At 42.5% G+C, this 16,121-nt stretch overlaps 1 protein-coding gene across 2 annotated transcripts in view; it reads left to right on the top strand.

The window, feature by feature from the left end:
* Window positions 1-16,121, top strand: part of dnm1a (dynamin 1a) — a 44,047-nt gene that overhangs the window by 10,717 nt on the left and 17,209 nt on the right. The window contains exons 4-16 of one of the 2 annotated variants that reach the window (XM_061071339.1): window positions 77-280; window positions 799-897; window positions 1,985-2,145; window positions 2,264-2,406; window positions 2,489-2,624; window positions 4,329-4,396; window positions 4,914-5,052; window positions 9,978-10,064; window positions 10,704-10,774; window positions 10,877-10,928; window positions 11,757-11,768; window positions 14,235-14,264; window positions 14,581-14,694. In XM_061071339.1, coding sequence (XP_060927322.1) covers window positions 77-280; window positions 799-897; window positions 1,985-2,145; window positions 2,264-2,406; window positions 2,489-2,624; window positions 4,329-4,396; window positions 4,914-5,052; window positions 9,978-10,064; window positions 10,704-10,774; window positions 10,877-10,928; window positions 11,757-11,768; window positions 14,235-14,264; window positions 14,581-14,694 — 1,316 coding nt within the window. The remainder of the gene's footprint in view (window positions 1-76; window positions 281-798; window positions 898-1,984; window positions 2,146-2,263; window positions 2,407-2,488; window positions 2,625-4,328; window positions 4,397-4,913; window positions 5,053-9,977; window positions 10,065-10,703; window positions 10,775-10,876; window positions 10,929-11,756; window positions 11,769-14,234; window positions 14,265-14,580; window positions 14,695-16,121) is intronic. The other variant, XM_061071330.1, reaches the window with a different exon arrangement.

Below are 16,121 nucleotides of genomic sequence, written 5' to 3'. Positions count from 1 at the left end.
TTCTCATTTGGAGACAATGCATGTGGAAAGGCTCCTCTACTTCATCTAGTTTTCTTCTTGTGCTTCTTTCCCACAGTGCTCAACCTGACGCTGGTGGACCTGCCAGGGATGACCAAGGTGCCCGTGGGCGACCAACCTGCAGACATCGAGGCCCAGATCAGAGAGATGCTGATGCAGTTTGTCACCAAGGAGAACTGCCTGATGCTGGCCGTCTCCCCGGCCAACTCCGATCTGGCAAACTCTGACGCTTTAAAGATTGCCAAAGAGGTCGACCCTCAGGGTGAGTTAGTCTATACTTCTACTTCTATATTCCTACTCTGAATTACACAGGGCAATGTACAGTTTCCCCCACTGCAGGTATGTGATTACTTATCTCTTTTTAGATCAATGATCCAGAAGATATGATCACATTTTAAACCAGAAGGCAGAGACCACATCCCTCCGCCAAACAGTCTCCATATGAAATTTAGTAGATCTTGACTTTTATTTGGATTTAGAACAAATTGCAAACACTCTAAACATGCATGAATTTTGTTTTTTCAAGATCTATGAGTTTTTAGTCGTTCTCAATCAACAAAAATGTGGCAAAAAGCCCAATGGTAAATAAAGAGAATATATAATCCTGGATTCGTTCCCTGATCTGGATCCTCAGCCAAATTGAATGGGTTTCATGATAAACCATCCAGCGGTTTCTGCGTTACCATTTTAACTAAGAGACAGACAGAGTTGTCATTTCAGTTTGCAGGTTCGGTTTGTGCAATTGATAAATCATCTTGGTGTGTGTGTGTGTACATGTAGGTATGAGGACCATTGGTGTGATCACCAAGCTGGACCTGATGGACGAGGGGACGGATGCTAAAGACATCCTGGAGAATAAACTGCTTCCACTCAGAAGGGGTGAGCACAAGCATTAACACACACACACAAACTAACACACACACACACACACACACACACACACACACACACACACACACACACACACACACACACACACACACACACAAACACAGTTCGTCTTTTCAACTTCAGGGCCTGCAGTGACACACTGTTTCCCTCTTGTGGTAACAAGGCAGTCAACCTCAGAGCGGTTCAATTCTCCGACCGCTGAGAGGAGGTGAGGGAGGGTTTAATAAAACAGAACGGAGTGAGAAATCAAAACAGAGGCAGAGAGGAAGAGGAGAAGGGGGCAAGGAGAAAAACACCAGTGTCGGAAAAGAGCTTACATGCATGTACGTTGCGGGTTGCCCTTTACTGCAATGTGCTGATGTGGTGCTTTCTTTTCCATTTGCTCCTGGTTAAGACCCAAACATGTGCTTTTAAATATTTTCCATGTCCTCTGGGTTTTTTTCGATGTTGTTTTTCCACCCTCGTCTTCTTCTTCTTGTTCTTCTTTGCTGCTTCTCTCTCTGCCATGGATGTTCGCGTTTACAAGGCTGCTGGCTCACAGTTGCATTAGTTATAGAGCATGAAACGGCCTGTAACTGAGTGATGCATGAGGAAACTTAACTGGAGGTGAAATGGGATCCGTGTGACCTGAACTCTGCTCGGTTTTTCCTTTTCCTCCCTCTTTCTTTCTCTCTTTCTGTCTTAAATACTTGGACACACATATTGGGATTTATTCATGTAACTCCTTCTTCTTTCCTGCATTCCTCTCCTCCGTCCATCCTTCATCTCTGATCTTTCCTTCAGTCTCTTTAAAATGTGGTTTTGCACAGTTTAACAATATTAAGCACTGTTTTCTCAGTGGTCAACTGCTGGATGCCGTTTCCATTCTGGGTTTGGCTTGTCAAACTTAAACAATAGTCAAGCACAAGCCAAGTTTGCTCTAATACAAGACCATAATATCTGACATTCAAATAACCATTCGGGCCACGAACATTGAGAAATTCCAGGAAGTGATGGGCGAAGTTGGATCTGGTTTTCTGCGAGTCTCACAATAGTTCAGACTGTTTTGTAAATGGCTCTCGTCTGTTCCGTCCAGGATACGTCGGCGTGGTGAACAGGAGCCAGAAGGACATAGATGGGAGGAAGGACATTAATGCTGCTATGGCCGCCGAGAGGAAGTTCTTTCTCTCCCACGCTTCATACAGACACCTGTCAGACCGCATGGGCACCGCCTTCCTCCAGAAACTCCTCAATCAGGTTTGTAAAAGAGCAAACCAAGACTTGGAGAGGGTCTGCAGTTCATCCATTCAGAGCTCTGCAACACTCTGTCTCATTCTGACCCCTTCTGTCCAACTCTGACCTTTGACCTGCACAGCAACTGACCAACCACATCCGCGACACCCTGCCGGGGCTGCGAGCCAAGCTACAGAGTCAGCTCCTCTCCATAGAGAAGGAGGTGGAGGAGTACAAGAACTTCCGACCCGACGACCCCTCTCGCAAGACCAAGGCTCTGCTCCAGTGAGTACATTCAGGTACATGGACTTTAAGATAGATGCAGATTGATGGATTTATTGATGTCTGTGTCTCTGCCTCCCTGCAGGATGGTGCAGCAGTTCTCTGTGGATTTCGAGAAGTGCATAGAGGGCTCTGGCGACCAGATTGACACGGCGGAGCTGTCGGGGGGTGCGAGGATCAATCGCATCTTCCATGAGCGCTTCCCGTTTGAACTGGTCAAGGTGTGTGCATGCCAGATGTTGGTGTGTTTGTGATTATAGCATCAAACAACTAATTAAATCCCAACATACCAGGAGAAAGAGCACTTTGACAAACACCATTGTGATAAAAACTACCTGAAATGTATTTGACTTTTTTAGTTTGGTTCATGTTCCATCTGCTAACATGGAGGAGACTGGGTTTATGACTTATACTACAGCCAGCCACCAGGTGGCGATCGGGACACTTTGGCTTCACTTTAATTCACTTAAGTGCTGTTTTATTAGCCTCAGGAAATTTTGTTGAACATTTTCCAAAAGAATATTAAAAAATGTAAATGTGGTAATGCATAAAACCGGCAGTGACCACTGATAAATAGAAAGAAAATAAAGAAAGGAATAAAGGTCTTTCTTAGTTTATGACAGGTATTTTTCTCAGCCTCTTTACATCATTAAGTTGCTTCCTCCTCTCTGTCCTCTCTCAGTCTGAGAAGGAGAGAAATCCTCCCTCTGGACTCCGATGCTCTCTCTAAACATTCCTCTGCTCCCTCCCCTACCTCTCCCAGCGCAAGGTCTTCCCTCACCCCATCTTTTTCTCTCATTCCTTTAAGACGTGCATCCTTAATTCATCCCTCACGTCCACCTTCCACATTATCTTAACCTCTCATCCCTTCAATCCACCTTCTCCGACCTCTGTCTCCATAAGCTTTTTACCTCACCCTGACCCTGTTTACATATTTGCTTTCTCTCTCCTTTCATTTTCTCTCAGTCGGCCGTTACCCTTCCCGTCCTTCCTCCCCCTCCTCTCATGTGTCCCTCCACTTTGTCCTCCCTCACCCTCCCTCAGAGGATATAAAAACTTACCGTCTGTGACTCAAGACTGCAGAAAAAGACGCCCTGTCAGTTTCCCACCGTGGAGACGGAGCAGGTTGCTTCCTAACCAGAAGCTTGGCTCGTTACACAGAAAACCCCCAGTGTCTGCCAGATGCATTAGAAGTCCGTTTATCATGATGTTTTATGTGATTGTAGTCCGTGCTTCAAATAAAATATATAAAAAAGATTGGTGCATTGCCATAAAGGAGTGATATACCTTTAAATTCAAAACAGAACGTACAGGAATACAGCAGATCAGATTATATATCCTACTTTGTGTTCGGCTGAATGCATGAAAGATCTGTTTGGGGAAAAGCCTGATTAACGTTTTCAAAACAAAAGCTGCAGAGACTTTTTTACAACCCGGGGGGAATGTTCCAACCCAGTGGTTCCCAAGTTTTCTCATGATATGTCTGCGGGAGTCTGACCAGGAGATCTCTTCTCCCCCTCCCTGTTTTTCTCTGAATAGTTTTTATAAGTAGAAGATGTCAAATTATGCAGCAATTTGGAAGAAAAAATAATATTTTTATACAGCTTTTATGCAGACTTTCTTTTGCGAACGACCTTCACATATTTACGACAACAATTTTAGTTTTTGAACACAATGACATGTATTGTGTGTTGATTGGTAAAATGTAGAGATGTTGATAGGCAGATTATTCCTCTAATAACCTAATAACCCCAACAGACAGAGGAAATAAATCTTCATTTACAGAAATCAATAATTAAAGGGAGGAACTTTATGAGCTGACATGCTAAAACACTCAAAAGAGATTTAAACTGATCAATGAAGATGTGAGAGCAGGACTCTCGGTACTAACTCTCCTCCTTCGTCTATGTGTTTCTCTTTACCAGATGGAGTTCAACGAGAAGGAGCTGAGGAAGGAGATCAGCTACGCCATCAAGAACATTCACGGCATCAGGCACGTCTTCCCTCCATCTCCCCTCTCCATCCTCCCTAGCCTTATTCCTTCTTCACCTCCCTCCGTCTCTCCATCTGTCTTATCACTGAGACCTTCAGACTCCAGTGCTCTGTTTGAATAACTAATTGCAACGATGAACTTAGACAGAGGATGTTTAGGATTAGATAAGTGACTTCTGGACGGTTAGTTTTCTGGCCTCCTATTGGATAATTCACCACCTGGTCTACAGTAACACACTAACCCTTAACAACTCAACAAAGATATTTTGCTTTCATATTAAGTAGATAAATTGCAATTGATGTGTGTTGCGTTCCATTGCTCCATCCCCTTTCCCTCTGTCTGTCTGAAGTTGTGTTCATTCATGTTTTGGGGCAAAAGCTCAGAAATGGAGGGTAATTCTTAACAATTAACATTCTTCTCTTTACCCAACCTCCCTCCCTCCTTTCTTTCTCTCTATCGTCGTCTTCTTTTTATATTTTTCTTTGGCCCTGTGGCTGGTTGTCTACCTGCCGGGCAGAACTGGCCTCTTCACCCCGGACATGGCCTTTGAGACCATTGTGAAAAGGCAGATTGGGAAGATTAAAGAGCCGTGCACCAAATGTGTGGACATGGTCATTTCTGAGCTAGTCAATACGGTTAGGCAGTGTACCAAGAAGGTAAACAAATCAAAGAAGACGGTGGATTATTGTCACCCCTCATCTGCAAAGCCCCCCTCTGCTGTTCACTCCCTGTTACTGTAACCACCCGGCCTCTCTCCAGCCCTCGCTGTTGTTGGACAGCGGGGGGGACGCCTGGAGCGGGGGGGTGGGCTGCAGTGTTGCCCCACCTGCCTGCCAACTGAACTGCTCGGACAAGTTTGGCTGGACAGGCTGGCCGTGGTAGAAAGCTGTGCTGGATGAATCACGTGTGGACGCTGAGCTGGCATCAGAATATGGTTGCCAAATAAGAGTCAGTGAGTTTGATCAAGAATGAATTATTTCCAAAAGCATGCCAGACAGTCAGTTCTTCCAGAAAGCAATCAATCCAAGTATTTATAGTTCAAGTGGGCGGGCAATAGGTCAAGTTGACAGTAATCACTTTCTACTGGATCAGGAGAATACCTCTGATGCGCTGCTAGACTTTATATTTTGAATTTGATCCAAGTATTCAAAGTATTTCCCCCCGACATTCAAATGAATATTCAAATTTTCAATAAAAAGTGACAGCCCTTTGCCTGAAGTATACAAATGAGGGGCATTTGACAACACAGTGATGCCGAAGTATCGGCCTGATACTGAGTTTTCTGAGGAGGACAGGAACCGATACCACAGACTTTTGAGCTTTTTTCAATATAATAATATATAAGACCTCACTCTGTCAACCTCTGCTTATAAATGTTAGAAACTCATGCGTCACTCACTTGGACTACCAGGCAGCCATACTGGATGACCTCAGCGTTCAGACTTTCTTGTGTGTGAGACGGCAGATGTGCACCTGCAGCAGACAGGATGACTCAGCTCTAAGGGCCTCAGGGGCCACACTCTCAGCAGCAGAGGGCTCGGGGTGTGGCCAAGAGACGGAGCAGCGCTCCTCATCCAGATTGATCCACTGTGACCAAACAATTTTTAACAGCAGTTAGACTGCAACAATCTGGAGGCCCCGGGACAGTAAATGTTATGACTGGGGTCCCGCTGGAAGTCAGAAGAGAGGGAGGGACTGGTGAGGAGGTCAAAGGTCACCACCAGGAGGGATCAGGGCATCCTGGCTGAGCGCGGGGTTGCATAGCTGCGGTCTTGCCGTGTGTGGCTTGGAGTGTTTTGGGCTGGTGGAGATGTGCAGGCTGGGAGCTTTCTCTACCTCTTTATCTTCCTCTCATCTTTCCTCTCTTCTGTTTGCTCTGCACTGATGGAGAGATACTCCAGCCCCGCCCTGTCTCAGAACGGCTTCAGGGGAAACCAAATGTCTCACTTGCATTTTCCTTCTTCTGTGCTGTTTCTCCCCCCAAACCCCCCTCACACCTCTCCTTGTCTTTTAACCTTCAATCTGTTGTTTCTTCTGTTCCATTTCCATTCTTTGTGTTGTCCTCTTCCTTTGCCATCCTTTTGGTTTTATTTGTCTCACCCCGACACTTTCCTTTGTCTGTCTCATCTCCTCCTACAAGTCTTCCTCTCCTCTTTCTCAAATTTTTAACCCACCTCTTCTTTCTTTTTGATTTCACTCCTCCCTCACTCCGCCTGCCTATCCCTACAGGACGGGGCTGTTCACCCCTGACCTGGCCTTTGAGGCCATAGTGAAAAAGCAGATCCAAAAGCTGAAGGGGCCCACACTGAAGTGTGTAGATATGGTCGTGAGCGAACTCACCTTCACCATTCAAAAGTGTAGTAACAAGGTAAAACAACAGATAAAGCCAAGACACATTCACTCAATGTCAGTTAATCTCACATGAAGGGGCAGACTGATAGCTGGAGATTTTTTTATTTTATGAGAAGTGATATCTGGACATTTATGATTTAAACAAGAGAACCAGGCCTCAACTGCTTCATTGCAGTATTTGTTTTGTTAAAGAAATGCGTAATTGACTTAATTGACTTAAAACCAACTTAATTGATTTAGTTGGTTTTAGATAGATGTCTTAAATATAACTTTTCTTTTTAAATCTTTTCCTACAGTTCAGAAAATGACCCTTCTGATTAGTTATGTACAGTTGACGTTATTTACAGTAAATAGGGTACTATGCTACATGCTACATCCAAACTATTTATCCTCTAAAGTAGTAGTGACAACACATTGCTTTCTTGTAGTATCAGATTTAATCTAACCATCCATAACCAATATTAGCTAAGGTCTGTCCCCTGTAGATTTCTAAATATTATTAGTATTTTAAAAATAAATAACTTTCAATTATTCACAAGAATACATCCCGACTTCTAGACCAGGTCAAGAGAATATGATGTTGCTAAAATATTTTTTTTATATCTGTACAAGTAATGAAATAAGTTGGATATTTCAGTGCCTGGTTGATCAACCAACAAACATTGTGGTTAAATAGCATTACCCTGCCCATGATCAATATATGAGATTATTCATATCGTTATGTAAACTGATATAACAAATACACAAAACGTCCTCCAGCAGATATCGGTCTGTCCTTACTTACTTTATTAATGTAAACACACAACCTGTTTTTGGATCATAGTTTATTTCTCTTCTGTCAGTTATTGACCTTATATTTATTTACAATGTAACAACTGCATGCAAGACATGATGTCTAAACATCTTTTGATTTAATTTGGTTAAAATCTTATTTTCTTTTCTGTCTTTGTCTTTGTGGTTTAATAGTGGAGAGACTGATTGCGTAGATCCACTCACAGACTAATTGAGAAACTTTCAGCATTTCTTTCATTCCTCCTTTTATGTTTCTATTGTCCTCTCAATCCTCTCGTCCTCTAACCTCTCGTCCTCTAACCTCTCGTCCTCTAACCCTTTCAACCGGCTGCCTCCTCCCAAAGCAAACGACCAAAAGCAAGCGCGACCTCCTTTGGATTTCTCTTTCCTGTCACTCCTTTATCTTGGATTCACTTTCAGAGACATATGGTTTTTAAAGATACTGTATAACAATATACAGTGACTTGGAAAATCCTTAAAGGAGTCAGTTTGAAGTTGTCCCCAACCCCCATCCCTCCCTTCCCCCCCTGTACTCCCAGCTCCTTGGCATTGCATGTCAGTCTGAATCAATGTGCGCATTTCTGCCTGCTGCCTTTTCCTTTATAGAAAATATTCCTCTCAACTGCCTATGTTGTGTTTCTGTGTCAGTTTTAAAGACACTGAACACTTTTGACAGCCTCCTTCAGCCTTCAAGTTGCAATGCACCTTTCCAGAGGCACAAGTTGTGTTGCTTTGATAGTAAATATATCCACTTTTCATGTTTCGTATAAGGTTTTACTTTCATGACGTGAACTCATAAAGCGTGAAAAGCATGAAGTGCTCTCCATCAAATCAGTTAACAGTGTTTCTATTGGCTCCAGCACAATGGTAACATTGTAATTTACAGCTGCCAGATACGAGTCTTTCCTCTCTGTTTACCAAGTTGAGTTACTTGACAAAACAAATTGGGAGTTGTTTTTACATTGTGTGCCTGAGCTTTCCTGATGTGATCCAGATGTTAATACTGAACGTGTTAAAGGCTTTTTTATACTTCATCAAACTTTGCGTATGAACATCGCCAACTGGCAGTATGGCGTTGATCTCAGTTTCTAACAGAGGAAGTGGAGTATTTTAGGTATCTGATAGTGTGGTATTGCTGCTTTCAATTAAGACATTAACCATCAATTTAAAATATTTATATTTCAGCAGAAATGCAGTTGAATGCATAATACTGACAGCTTTTTAACTCAAGTATTTTTTTTTAAATACCTGCCCCGAATTTCACAAATTTTACACAAAAGCAAGCTTCTTGTTTCTACCTCTCAGTTCCTCCTCCACCATTGGCTGTTATAGACCTTCTGTACAGCTGCCATTTTGACATGAACCAGCAGGTGATCACAGGTGAGACAGTAACACCTGTGATCACCTGCTTCTCTGTCAAAACGGCTGCTGTGAAAGAAGGTCTGTTGTCATTTTCATTCGCTCTGATGTAGCTGGTAGCGTCAGAGACCTGCTCCCACGATCTCTTAAGTCCTTAATTTGTTGTATATTTATTAAGATCCAACTCTAAATCTCCACAAATGAATGTGGTTATCAAGTGATATGTTCCTTTGCTTTGGGAGCACGGCTTCTGTGTTTTTTTTGTTTTGTGAAAGTGAAAAATAAAAGGAACGCTACCGTCCAAACACTTTGTCTAGTGAGGATCGTAATTGCACATAGTTCCACACAAGGGGAAATGAAAAGCTTCAGTCAGTTTCAAACACTCGTCTCCACTTTGACAAGAGTTTGAATGCCAGCAATTGGACTGAAATTCACGTGTGACCACTTATTAAAAATCATTGATTCCTTATGTGTGTCCTCTGGGTCAGATCAGGATGCAGTGAATCAACTTGGGGAAACAGAAGTTGTATTGATATCCACTCGCTCCCAAAACCATCCGACAGACATGAAAGATGCATTGTAACTTGCAAGAGAACGGCGTGTTTTTCCCGTCTTGTATTGTGATTTTGATTTTTCTTCCTTCCCCACACTTCTTCCAAATGTGTTTGTCACATTGGAGGCCCACCAATGTCTGCGTTTGTGGGTTTGCAATGAGCTCATGGAAAAAGACCCACAGAGTGCTGGGAAAAGGAAGCCCTTTTTTTTGCCAGAAACATTGCTTATTCTTTTTTTGTGTGTATGAGTATCACAGATTTTGCACTCCTCTAAAATCCAGTCCAACACAAATTCACACACTGGATATGCAGAGAGTAAAGCTTAATCTGGGATACACGCCACAACAAAACATGTTTAATTGTGTTCCTGTAATGTACTTTGTTCTATTGGTGGAACTGAGTTGTGGTTCGGCAAGATGAGTAGTTTTGTGGTTTACTTTGTGACAGTTATTTGTGACGGTGTTTGCGTTCCCATGTATTTTGGGGAGAGTTTGCTACCTACCTACTAATCTCTGTGGTCACAGCTGGCTCAGTATCCCCAACTACGAGAGGAGATGGAGAGAATTGTCACGCAGCACATCAGGGACCGGGAAAACCGCACTAAGACCCAGGTAACGCACAGAAACTACAAACACAGTAAGGAAAGCTAGTGGTTTGGTGGTGGTGCAGAGGGGGATTCTATTATTATTGAAATATGATGACCTAACACCTTATTTCACTGCTGCACCCTCCATATTCATGTATGTATATATTTGGTGGTCAATCGTAATGGATCACAATTATTCTTTACTGTTTGTGAATAATGGCGGTGAAGGCAACAGCTCCCATGATCTCAAGCTATTTCTTAGTTAATTTTTTGATTGAGAGACCTCTAGTGGCCAAATTTGCATAGTGTACATTTAAAGAAGTAAATATCCCACCCTGGGATATCTGAGATGTCACGTTATTCCACAAGCAAACAACGTATGCCGCCCGAATTGTTCTAGCAAATTATATAGTTGCATGAAAACACTTTACACAATAGCATCAAAACATCTGCGAAATCCTGTGGTTTGTTCTTGTAGTTTGCTGTTGCTGCGAAACAACAGATTTCAGCATTGGCTTTAGAACGATACTAAAGCTACACTGTATTTAAAATAGCATTTCTTGGCAAGTCATGAATTTCCTGGGGAGTAGCGTTGAAATATTTTCAATAAATGAGAAACATATGAGCCCTTTATGATAACCTCTCACGGTCTCTCTCTGTTCAGGTGCTGCTGTTGATAGACATCGAGTTGTCCTACATGAACACCAACCATGAGGACTTTATTGGATTTGCCAAGTGAGTTATACTGCAGAATTTTAATACAAGCCAAATGTAAAACTTAATTGTTGACATGTGCTGGCAAAGGTCAAACCGCTGCATGTGTTCTGTTTTGTACAGCGCTCAACCGAGGATCAACCAAATGAACAAGAAGAAGGCGGCCGGGAACCAGGTATGTAAATCACAAACGTGCAGACGTGTTGGCTGTCGTTTCCAAAGGTTAAAGAACAGACGTGTGTCATTCTCTTCAGGCTACTTTAATCTGCAGGAACACCATTCTTCTCTGAATTCACCCCAAGTGTTTCATCTGTTGGACCGACACATGACATTTGAGCTTCATGCAGTCTTTTCGCCCGGAGGCTTTGCTCTGGTAGCACTTAGCTCTCTGTTTTGTCCATGTGAAACGCAGCACAGCTATACAGTATTGTGTTACCCCGGGCAACAGTCCACATCCTACACAATGCAGCTTGTTGCAAACGCTAATGGACAACAGTTGTTGGATCTGGAAACAAATTGTTCTCTCGGTGGAAGTCGTGGTGCGCGAACTGGTGTGTGTTGCAAAATATCACCCGTGATACTTCTCATGTTTTTAAAGCCTTGACAACGACGATCGTAATGTTAATATCAAAAGATGGGAAAGCTTTCAGAAGCAAGAACGTCTGCCAAGTTTGCACAATCCTCAAAATCCGAATAATTGACAGAGGTTTGACATTTTAAGTCAAATCTGGTTCCATGCTGTATCTAAATATAATTTACTTTCCACATAAAATTCCCTGAAATCTGTTGAAAGAGACAACGAAAAACGTGATGTTAAACGTAACCGAACAGTATATTCATTGAATACAGTGGATATGTAACAATGACAAAAAGTAGTTTTGATTCTGTTTCCTCTTCTTCCTCCTTTTCCCTTTCTTATCTTGTTGCCTTTTGTATCTTTCTAGTGATATCTCTTTTGTGTTTCTTCTCTTTTTCCTTCTCTCTGTGGCTTTTTCTCCTTCAGGAGGAAAGCATGGTGAGTAGTGTGTGTGTGTGTTTGTGGAGTGAGGGTGTGTGAATGTGTGTGTGCGTGCGTGGGATTTCTGTGCACGTCTGCAGGTCGACAATAATGCACATGTGCTCATGTTTTGCTGCTCTGCATACAACGGGCCTGCATGTGTTTGTATCTGTTTTTTATGTGTATTGGGTTCTAGTTGAGATTCTTCATTCTCCAGAAAAATAAGAAAGATAATTAAAGAATCATGATATAATTGTGCAAAACATTTTTTTTAACATAATTAGAGAGCTGTTGTACGGACATGTAAAACTGAACATATTATAAGAAGACTATTTTTGAACAAGTTGAAAGATTTTATGGACTGGTAGGTAGATCATTAGTTAATGGGAGCTTTAAACATAAGCCCTTGTAAGCGATTGACTTAGAGTCTGCAAGGACAGAAAACTTTCTCAAATGAGGAGAAAGGCAACATGAATAGTTTTATATTGAGGGTAATTTCTTTTTCTTGCAATAATTAAGTTATGAAAAGACCGCCCAGAAAAAAAATCTGTATGATCTGTATGAGGATGATTTGTTTAAGATGCAACCTGATCGTCGCTATCAAAAAATGAGTTGTAACATAGATTTCCTTTCAGCAGTAAATGGGAATTCGTTTTTGGAGTAGTAAACAACAGCACTGCTGAGATTGACTTATTTTCACAATACGATTAATATGGGATTTAAGTTAGAGCTCAGAGTCGATGTATTTTGTGTGTTGAAGTCTTTGCAGTGGCAGTAACACGTGTGATTAGCTGATTGCAGATTCATGTGCAGTTGTGCATGTGTGTATGAAATGAGCTTCACCCGCCAGTGTTGGGCAGGTGGCTGTGGTGGGGATGCTTGGCTGCTTCCCTTTCCTCCTTTTTTTCAGCTGTGTCCTACCTGCAGACAGACACAACACACAAAACACACACACCACACACACAATCGTTTCACTATCCCCGTCGGGGTAACTCATTGACATATTGACATCCTCCAGAACCTCACCCTAGCCATAACCATCACATCTGTGCCTACCCTGGACCTAAAGCTGAATCTTAATCCTCAAAAAGAAGTCTCTCCCCTTGGGTACCTCAGTTTTTGTCCCCATGAGTTCATGTATTATGGTTGTAGTCCCCATCAGGATATAAAGACATCCTCTGGTCTTTTTGGGGATATAAGTTGCGACAAAGAGAGACAAACCTTTACGTTTACTTTTGTCCCCAGTTGGACAAGTTGTTCCTAATAAAGTGGTCCTCAGTCCTCAGTCTGTTCCTGAGGATGGCCTATGACAGACCCACACTTAAAGGACAAATGTTCTGTAAAATGTTGTCTTGCACAGTTCGACCTCCAGTGAGAAAAGGTTCAGATGAAAGGAGAAAAGATTATATCCTTCATCCCTCTCTCCGCCTCCTGCCAGTTCATTCTAAAAAGGAGTAGTGGAAGACTAGAGAAGATACGGACCTGCAGCACAGACACGTCACCTCCATACTTATCAGTTGTCATAATAACCACCCAGATTGGGGTCAAAGGTCAGGGGCACATTGTAAACACAGAGGGGATCTTCACTTCCTGTTTATAGATGGTTGTAGCTTAAGGCCCCACAGCTTCTGTTCTCCACTGAGCCAACTCATACTGAGAACCATGTTATTTAAAACAGCCATTTATGGACTTATCATTACATATGATAACAGAAAGGTTATCTTTTAGATCATTCAAATGCACAATGCGCAGCCAAGTTCTGTTCAAAGCCACAAAACTTTGTCTCTCATTTATCTCTTAACTTTCCAAGCACACAGTTTTTTATATCTACTGTGGGTCTGAAGATAGTTTTTCACATGTTGTTCAAACTGTAAATATCTCAGACATTTAAAGATTTGACTTAAAAAATCAGCTTGACTTAAAACAGTGCCTCACATTGTATCTTAGATTTTTGCGTTCGTCTCAGTATGACAGTGAAAATATTCCATAAATAAATGCATCATATCAACACATACTGTCTGTGAATCTAAAGTCTGATATAGCTTCTCCCTCTGTGCCATAGAGTTCATCTCAAATACTCCTCTATAACAGTAAATATAGTCTTTTGGTGGCGTAAGTTCTGAGTAGAGTCTCAGTTTTTCAAATGAAGTATTCTGAGTCTGCAGCATCTGGATCTTCAGCCTCCTCACTCAAGCATAATCATTTCACCCCTTTATTCAAAAAGCCCCAAACAATAGAGCAGAAAGCAGTCAGGCTCATATATATGTATATATCCCCACATAGTTTTAAAACAGTTTGACACTTGAGGTTGCAGCAGTATACGTCCTCGACCCTCACCCTGCTTGCTGACCCCTTGCTGCCCCATCCTCCCAGCAGCCAGCTACATACAATGTGCTGGCACTTGACCAACCTTGTGTATTTGGCCTTTATTCAATGCTTCGCGTTGGCGTAGCTTTGTAACGTTTTCTCCACATTCTCATTCAGCCCGAGAGAGGAGTTAGCGATCGGTTCAAGGTAAATAAATCGATCACCCTGTCCTGTTTGTCTCTATAGTTCCTGTATGGTGGAGAGAATGAAATGCGAGAGAGAGAAAAAAAGAGTGGGAGGACTGTGTTTAGTCACCTTGGTGAGCGCCACCCTACTGTTTGTTGTGGCAGTTGCTCCTTATCTCCACTAGAGGCAGTGTCATTTAATTTTACTGTGCTGCCGCATATATTTTAGCGTAGGTACGTATTAGTGATCCATAAAGAACCTGACAGATTTGACTTTTCCCTGCCGGATGTCATTCATAATGGTTTCCTTCGCTCTGTGTTGTGTGTCTCTCTCTCAGGTGATCAGGAAGGGCTGGCTGACCATCAACAACATCGGCATCATGAAGGGAGGAGCCAAGGAGTACTGGTTCGTCCTCACCGCCGAGTCTCTGTCCTGGTATAAGGACGATGAGGTGAGATGCCGTGAAAACACACATATAACATATTTTCCAACAAATGACAAAACCGGGAGACATTTTTCAGTTGGATCTGTTTCTTTCCCACTTTCTGGTAAACAAAAACAAAAAGGAAAAGAATTCCAACTCATACCAATGGCAAATATGACTGTTGGTCAACTTTTTCCTCTGCACGTTGAGATGATTTGACCTGACGTGCTCTGTTACTGGGCCGACTGGTCCAAGCAGTGTCCCATAATGTGTTGCAGATCTAGTAGGAGGTAGCAACAGTCTCATTGTCTTCAGGCCTCGGACACAGATGTGTGTGTGTGTGAGTGTGTGTGAGTTTGTGTATGTGTGTCATTGAGAAGGCCCTTTCCAAAGAGTCAAGACCCCCCAACATGTCAGACACCGAAGCTGGCATACACATGTGCATACCAGAGCCCCCTGCCCTGTTTCCAATCACACACTTTCACACACGTATACACACACGTACACACACACGTACACACACTTACACACACACAGTCACACACACAAGCTGCTTCTAATAAACTTATTTCATTTCAAAGAAGGGGCACGGAGCAAGAGTCGGACTGGATTTTAGGGGAGGAGACAGGAGTGTCTTTTGTTAACTGGTTAGCAGCAGGAGTAACCAGGACCATGTGAAGGGAGAGAAAGTGGGGAGAAGAAAGGGAAGGAGGTTGAGGAGGAGGAAGAATAAAAAGGGGCTAATCTGGATTTTTATAATCTCACTTACATTTGTCCTCCTCACTTTCCTCATTGCTCCCTTACAAAAGTTCATCCCAAAACCCGAGGAAAACTCAAATTAATTTTCCTCTCCCTCGTCCATCTGTCCATTCTCAGCCTTTTCTTCATCACCCTCTTTTTCTCCTTCGTAAGCTCCCTCCATCTCTCCCTCCCCTGCTTGTACTGTATATTTATTTGAACATGGAAAAATGAGGGCGCAGGGAGACCCAAAACCAACACACAGTGGATGGTGTTAAAGCTCAGAGCCAAGGCTGAAGGGTACTCTGTGAAAAAGAAAAGAAACGGGAAAACAAGAAAGAAATAAAGAAACTTTCCATTATGTTTCCTATCCAAGCTGAACTTTTTATGTATCCGAGTCACAGACACACTCCCAGCAGAGGTTACAGTACTCGTGAGAGCTTATGATAATACATGCACCTGGAAAGATACTCGCCAAAATACACACATTTGATAAAAAGCCGAAACAGATTTATGCTCAGGTTAACGGCACAAAAACAGTTGTAAAAAAAGTTTGACTGCTGAGAAAAAACTGTTGTTGTGCAACTTTTTGTGCAGTTTCGTACAAACACGTCATGTTTCTTTTTTCTAACTTGCAAAATAGCGCAACGCCATGTGCCATCTCACGGGCTGCCGCTCGTCATGGGGAAAACCCTTGCAGTATAGTCTGGCAACTC

This window comes from Limanda limanda, chromosome 1 (assembly GCF_963576545.1).
Source record: "Limanda limanda chromosome 1, fLimLim1.1, whole genome shotgun sequence".
NCBI lineage: Eukaryota > Metazoa > Chordata > Actinopteri > Pleuronectiformes > Pleuronectidae > Limanda > Limanda limanda.
This window is presented reverse-complemented; position numbering and strand designations above follow the sequence as displayed.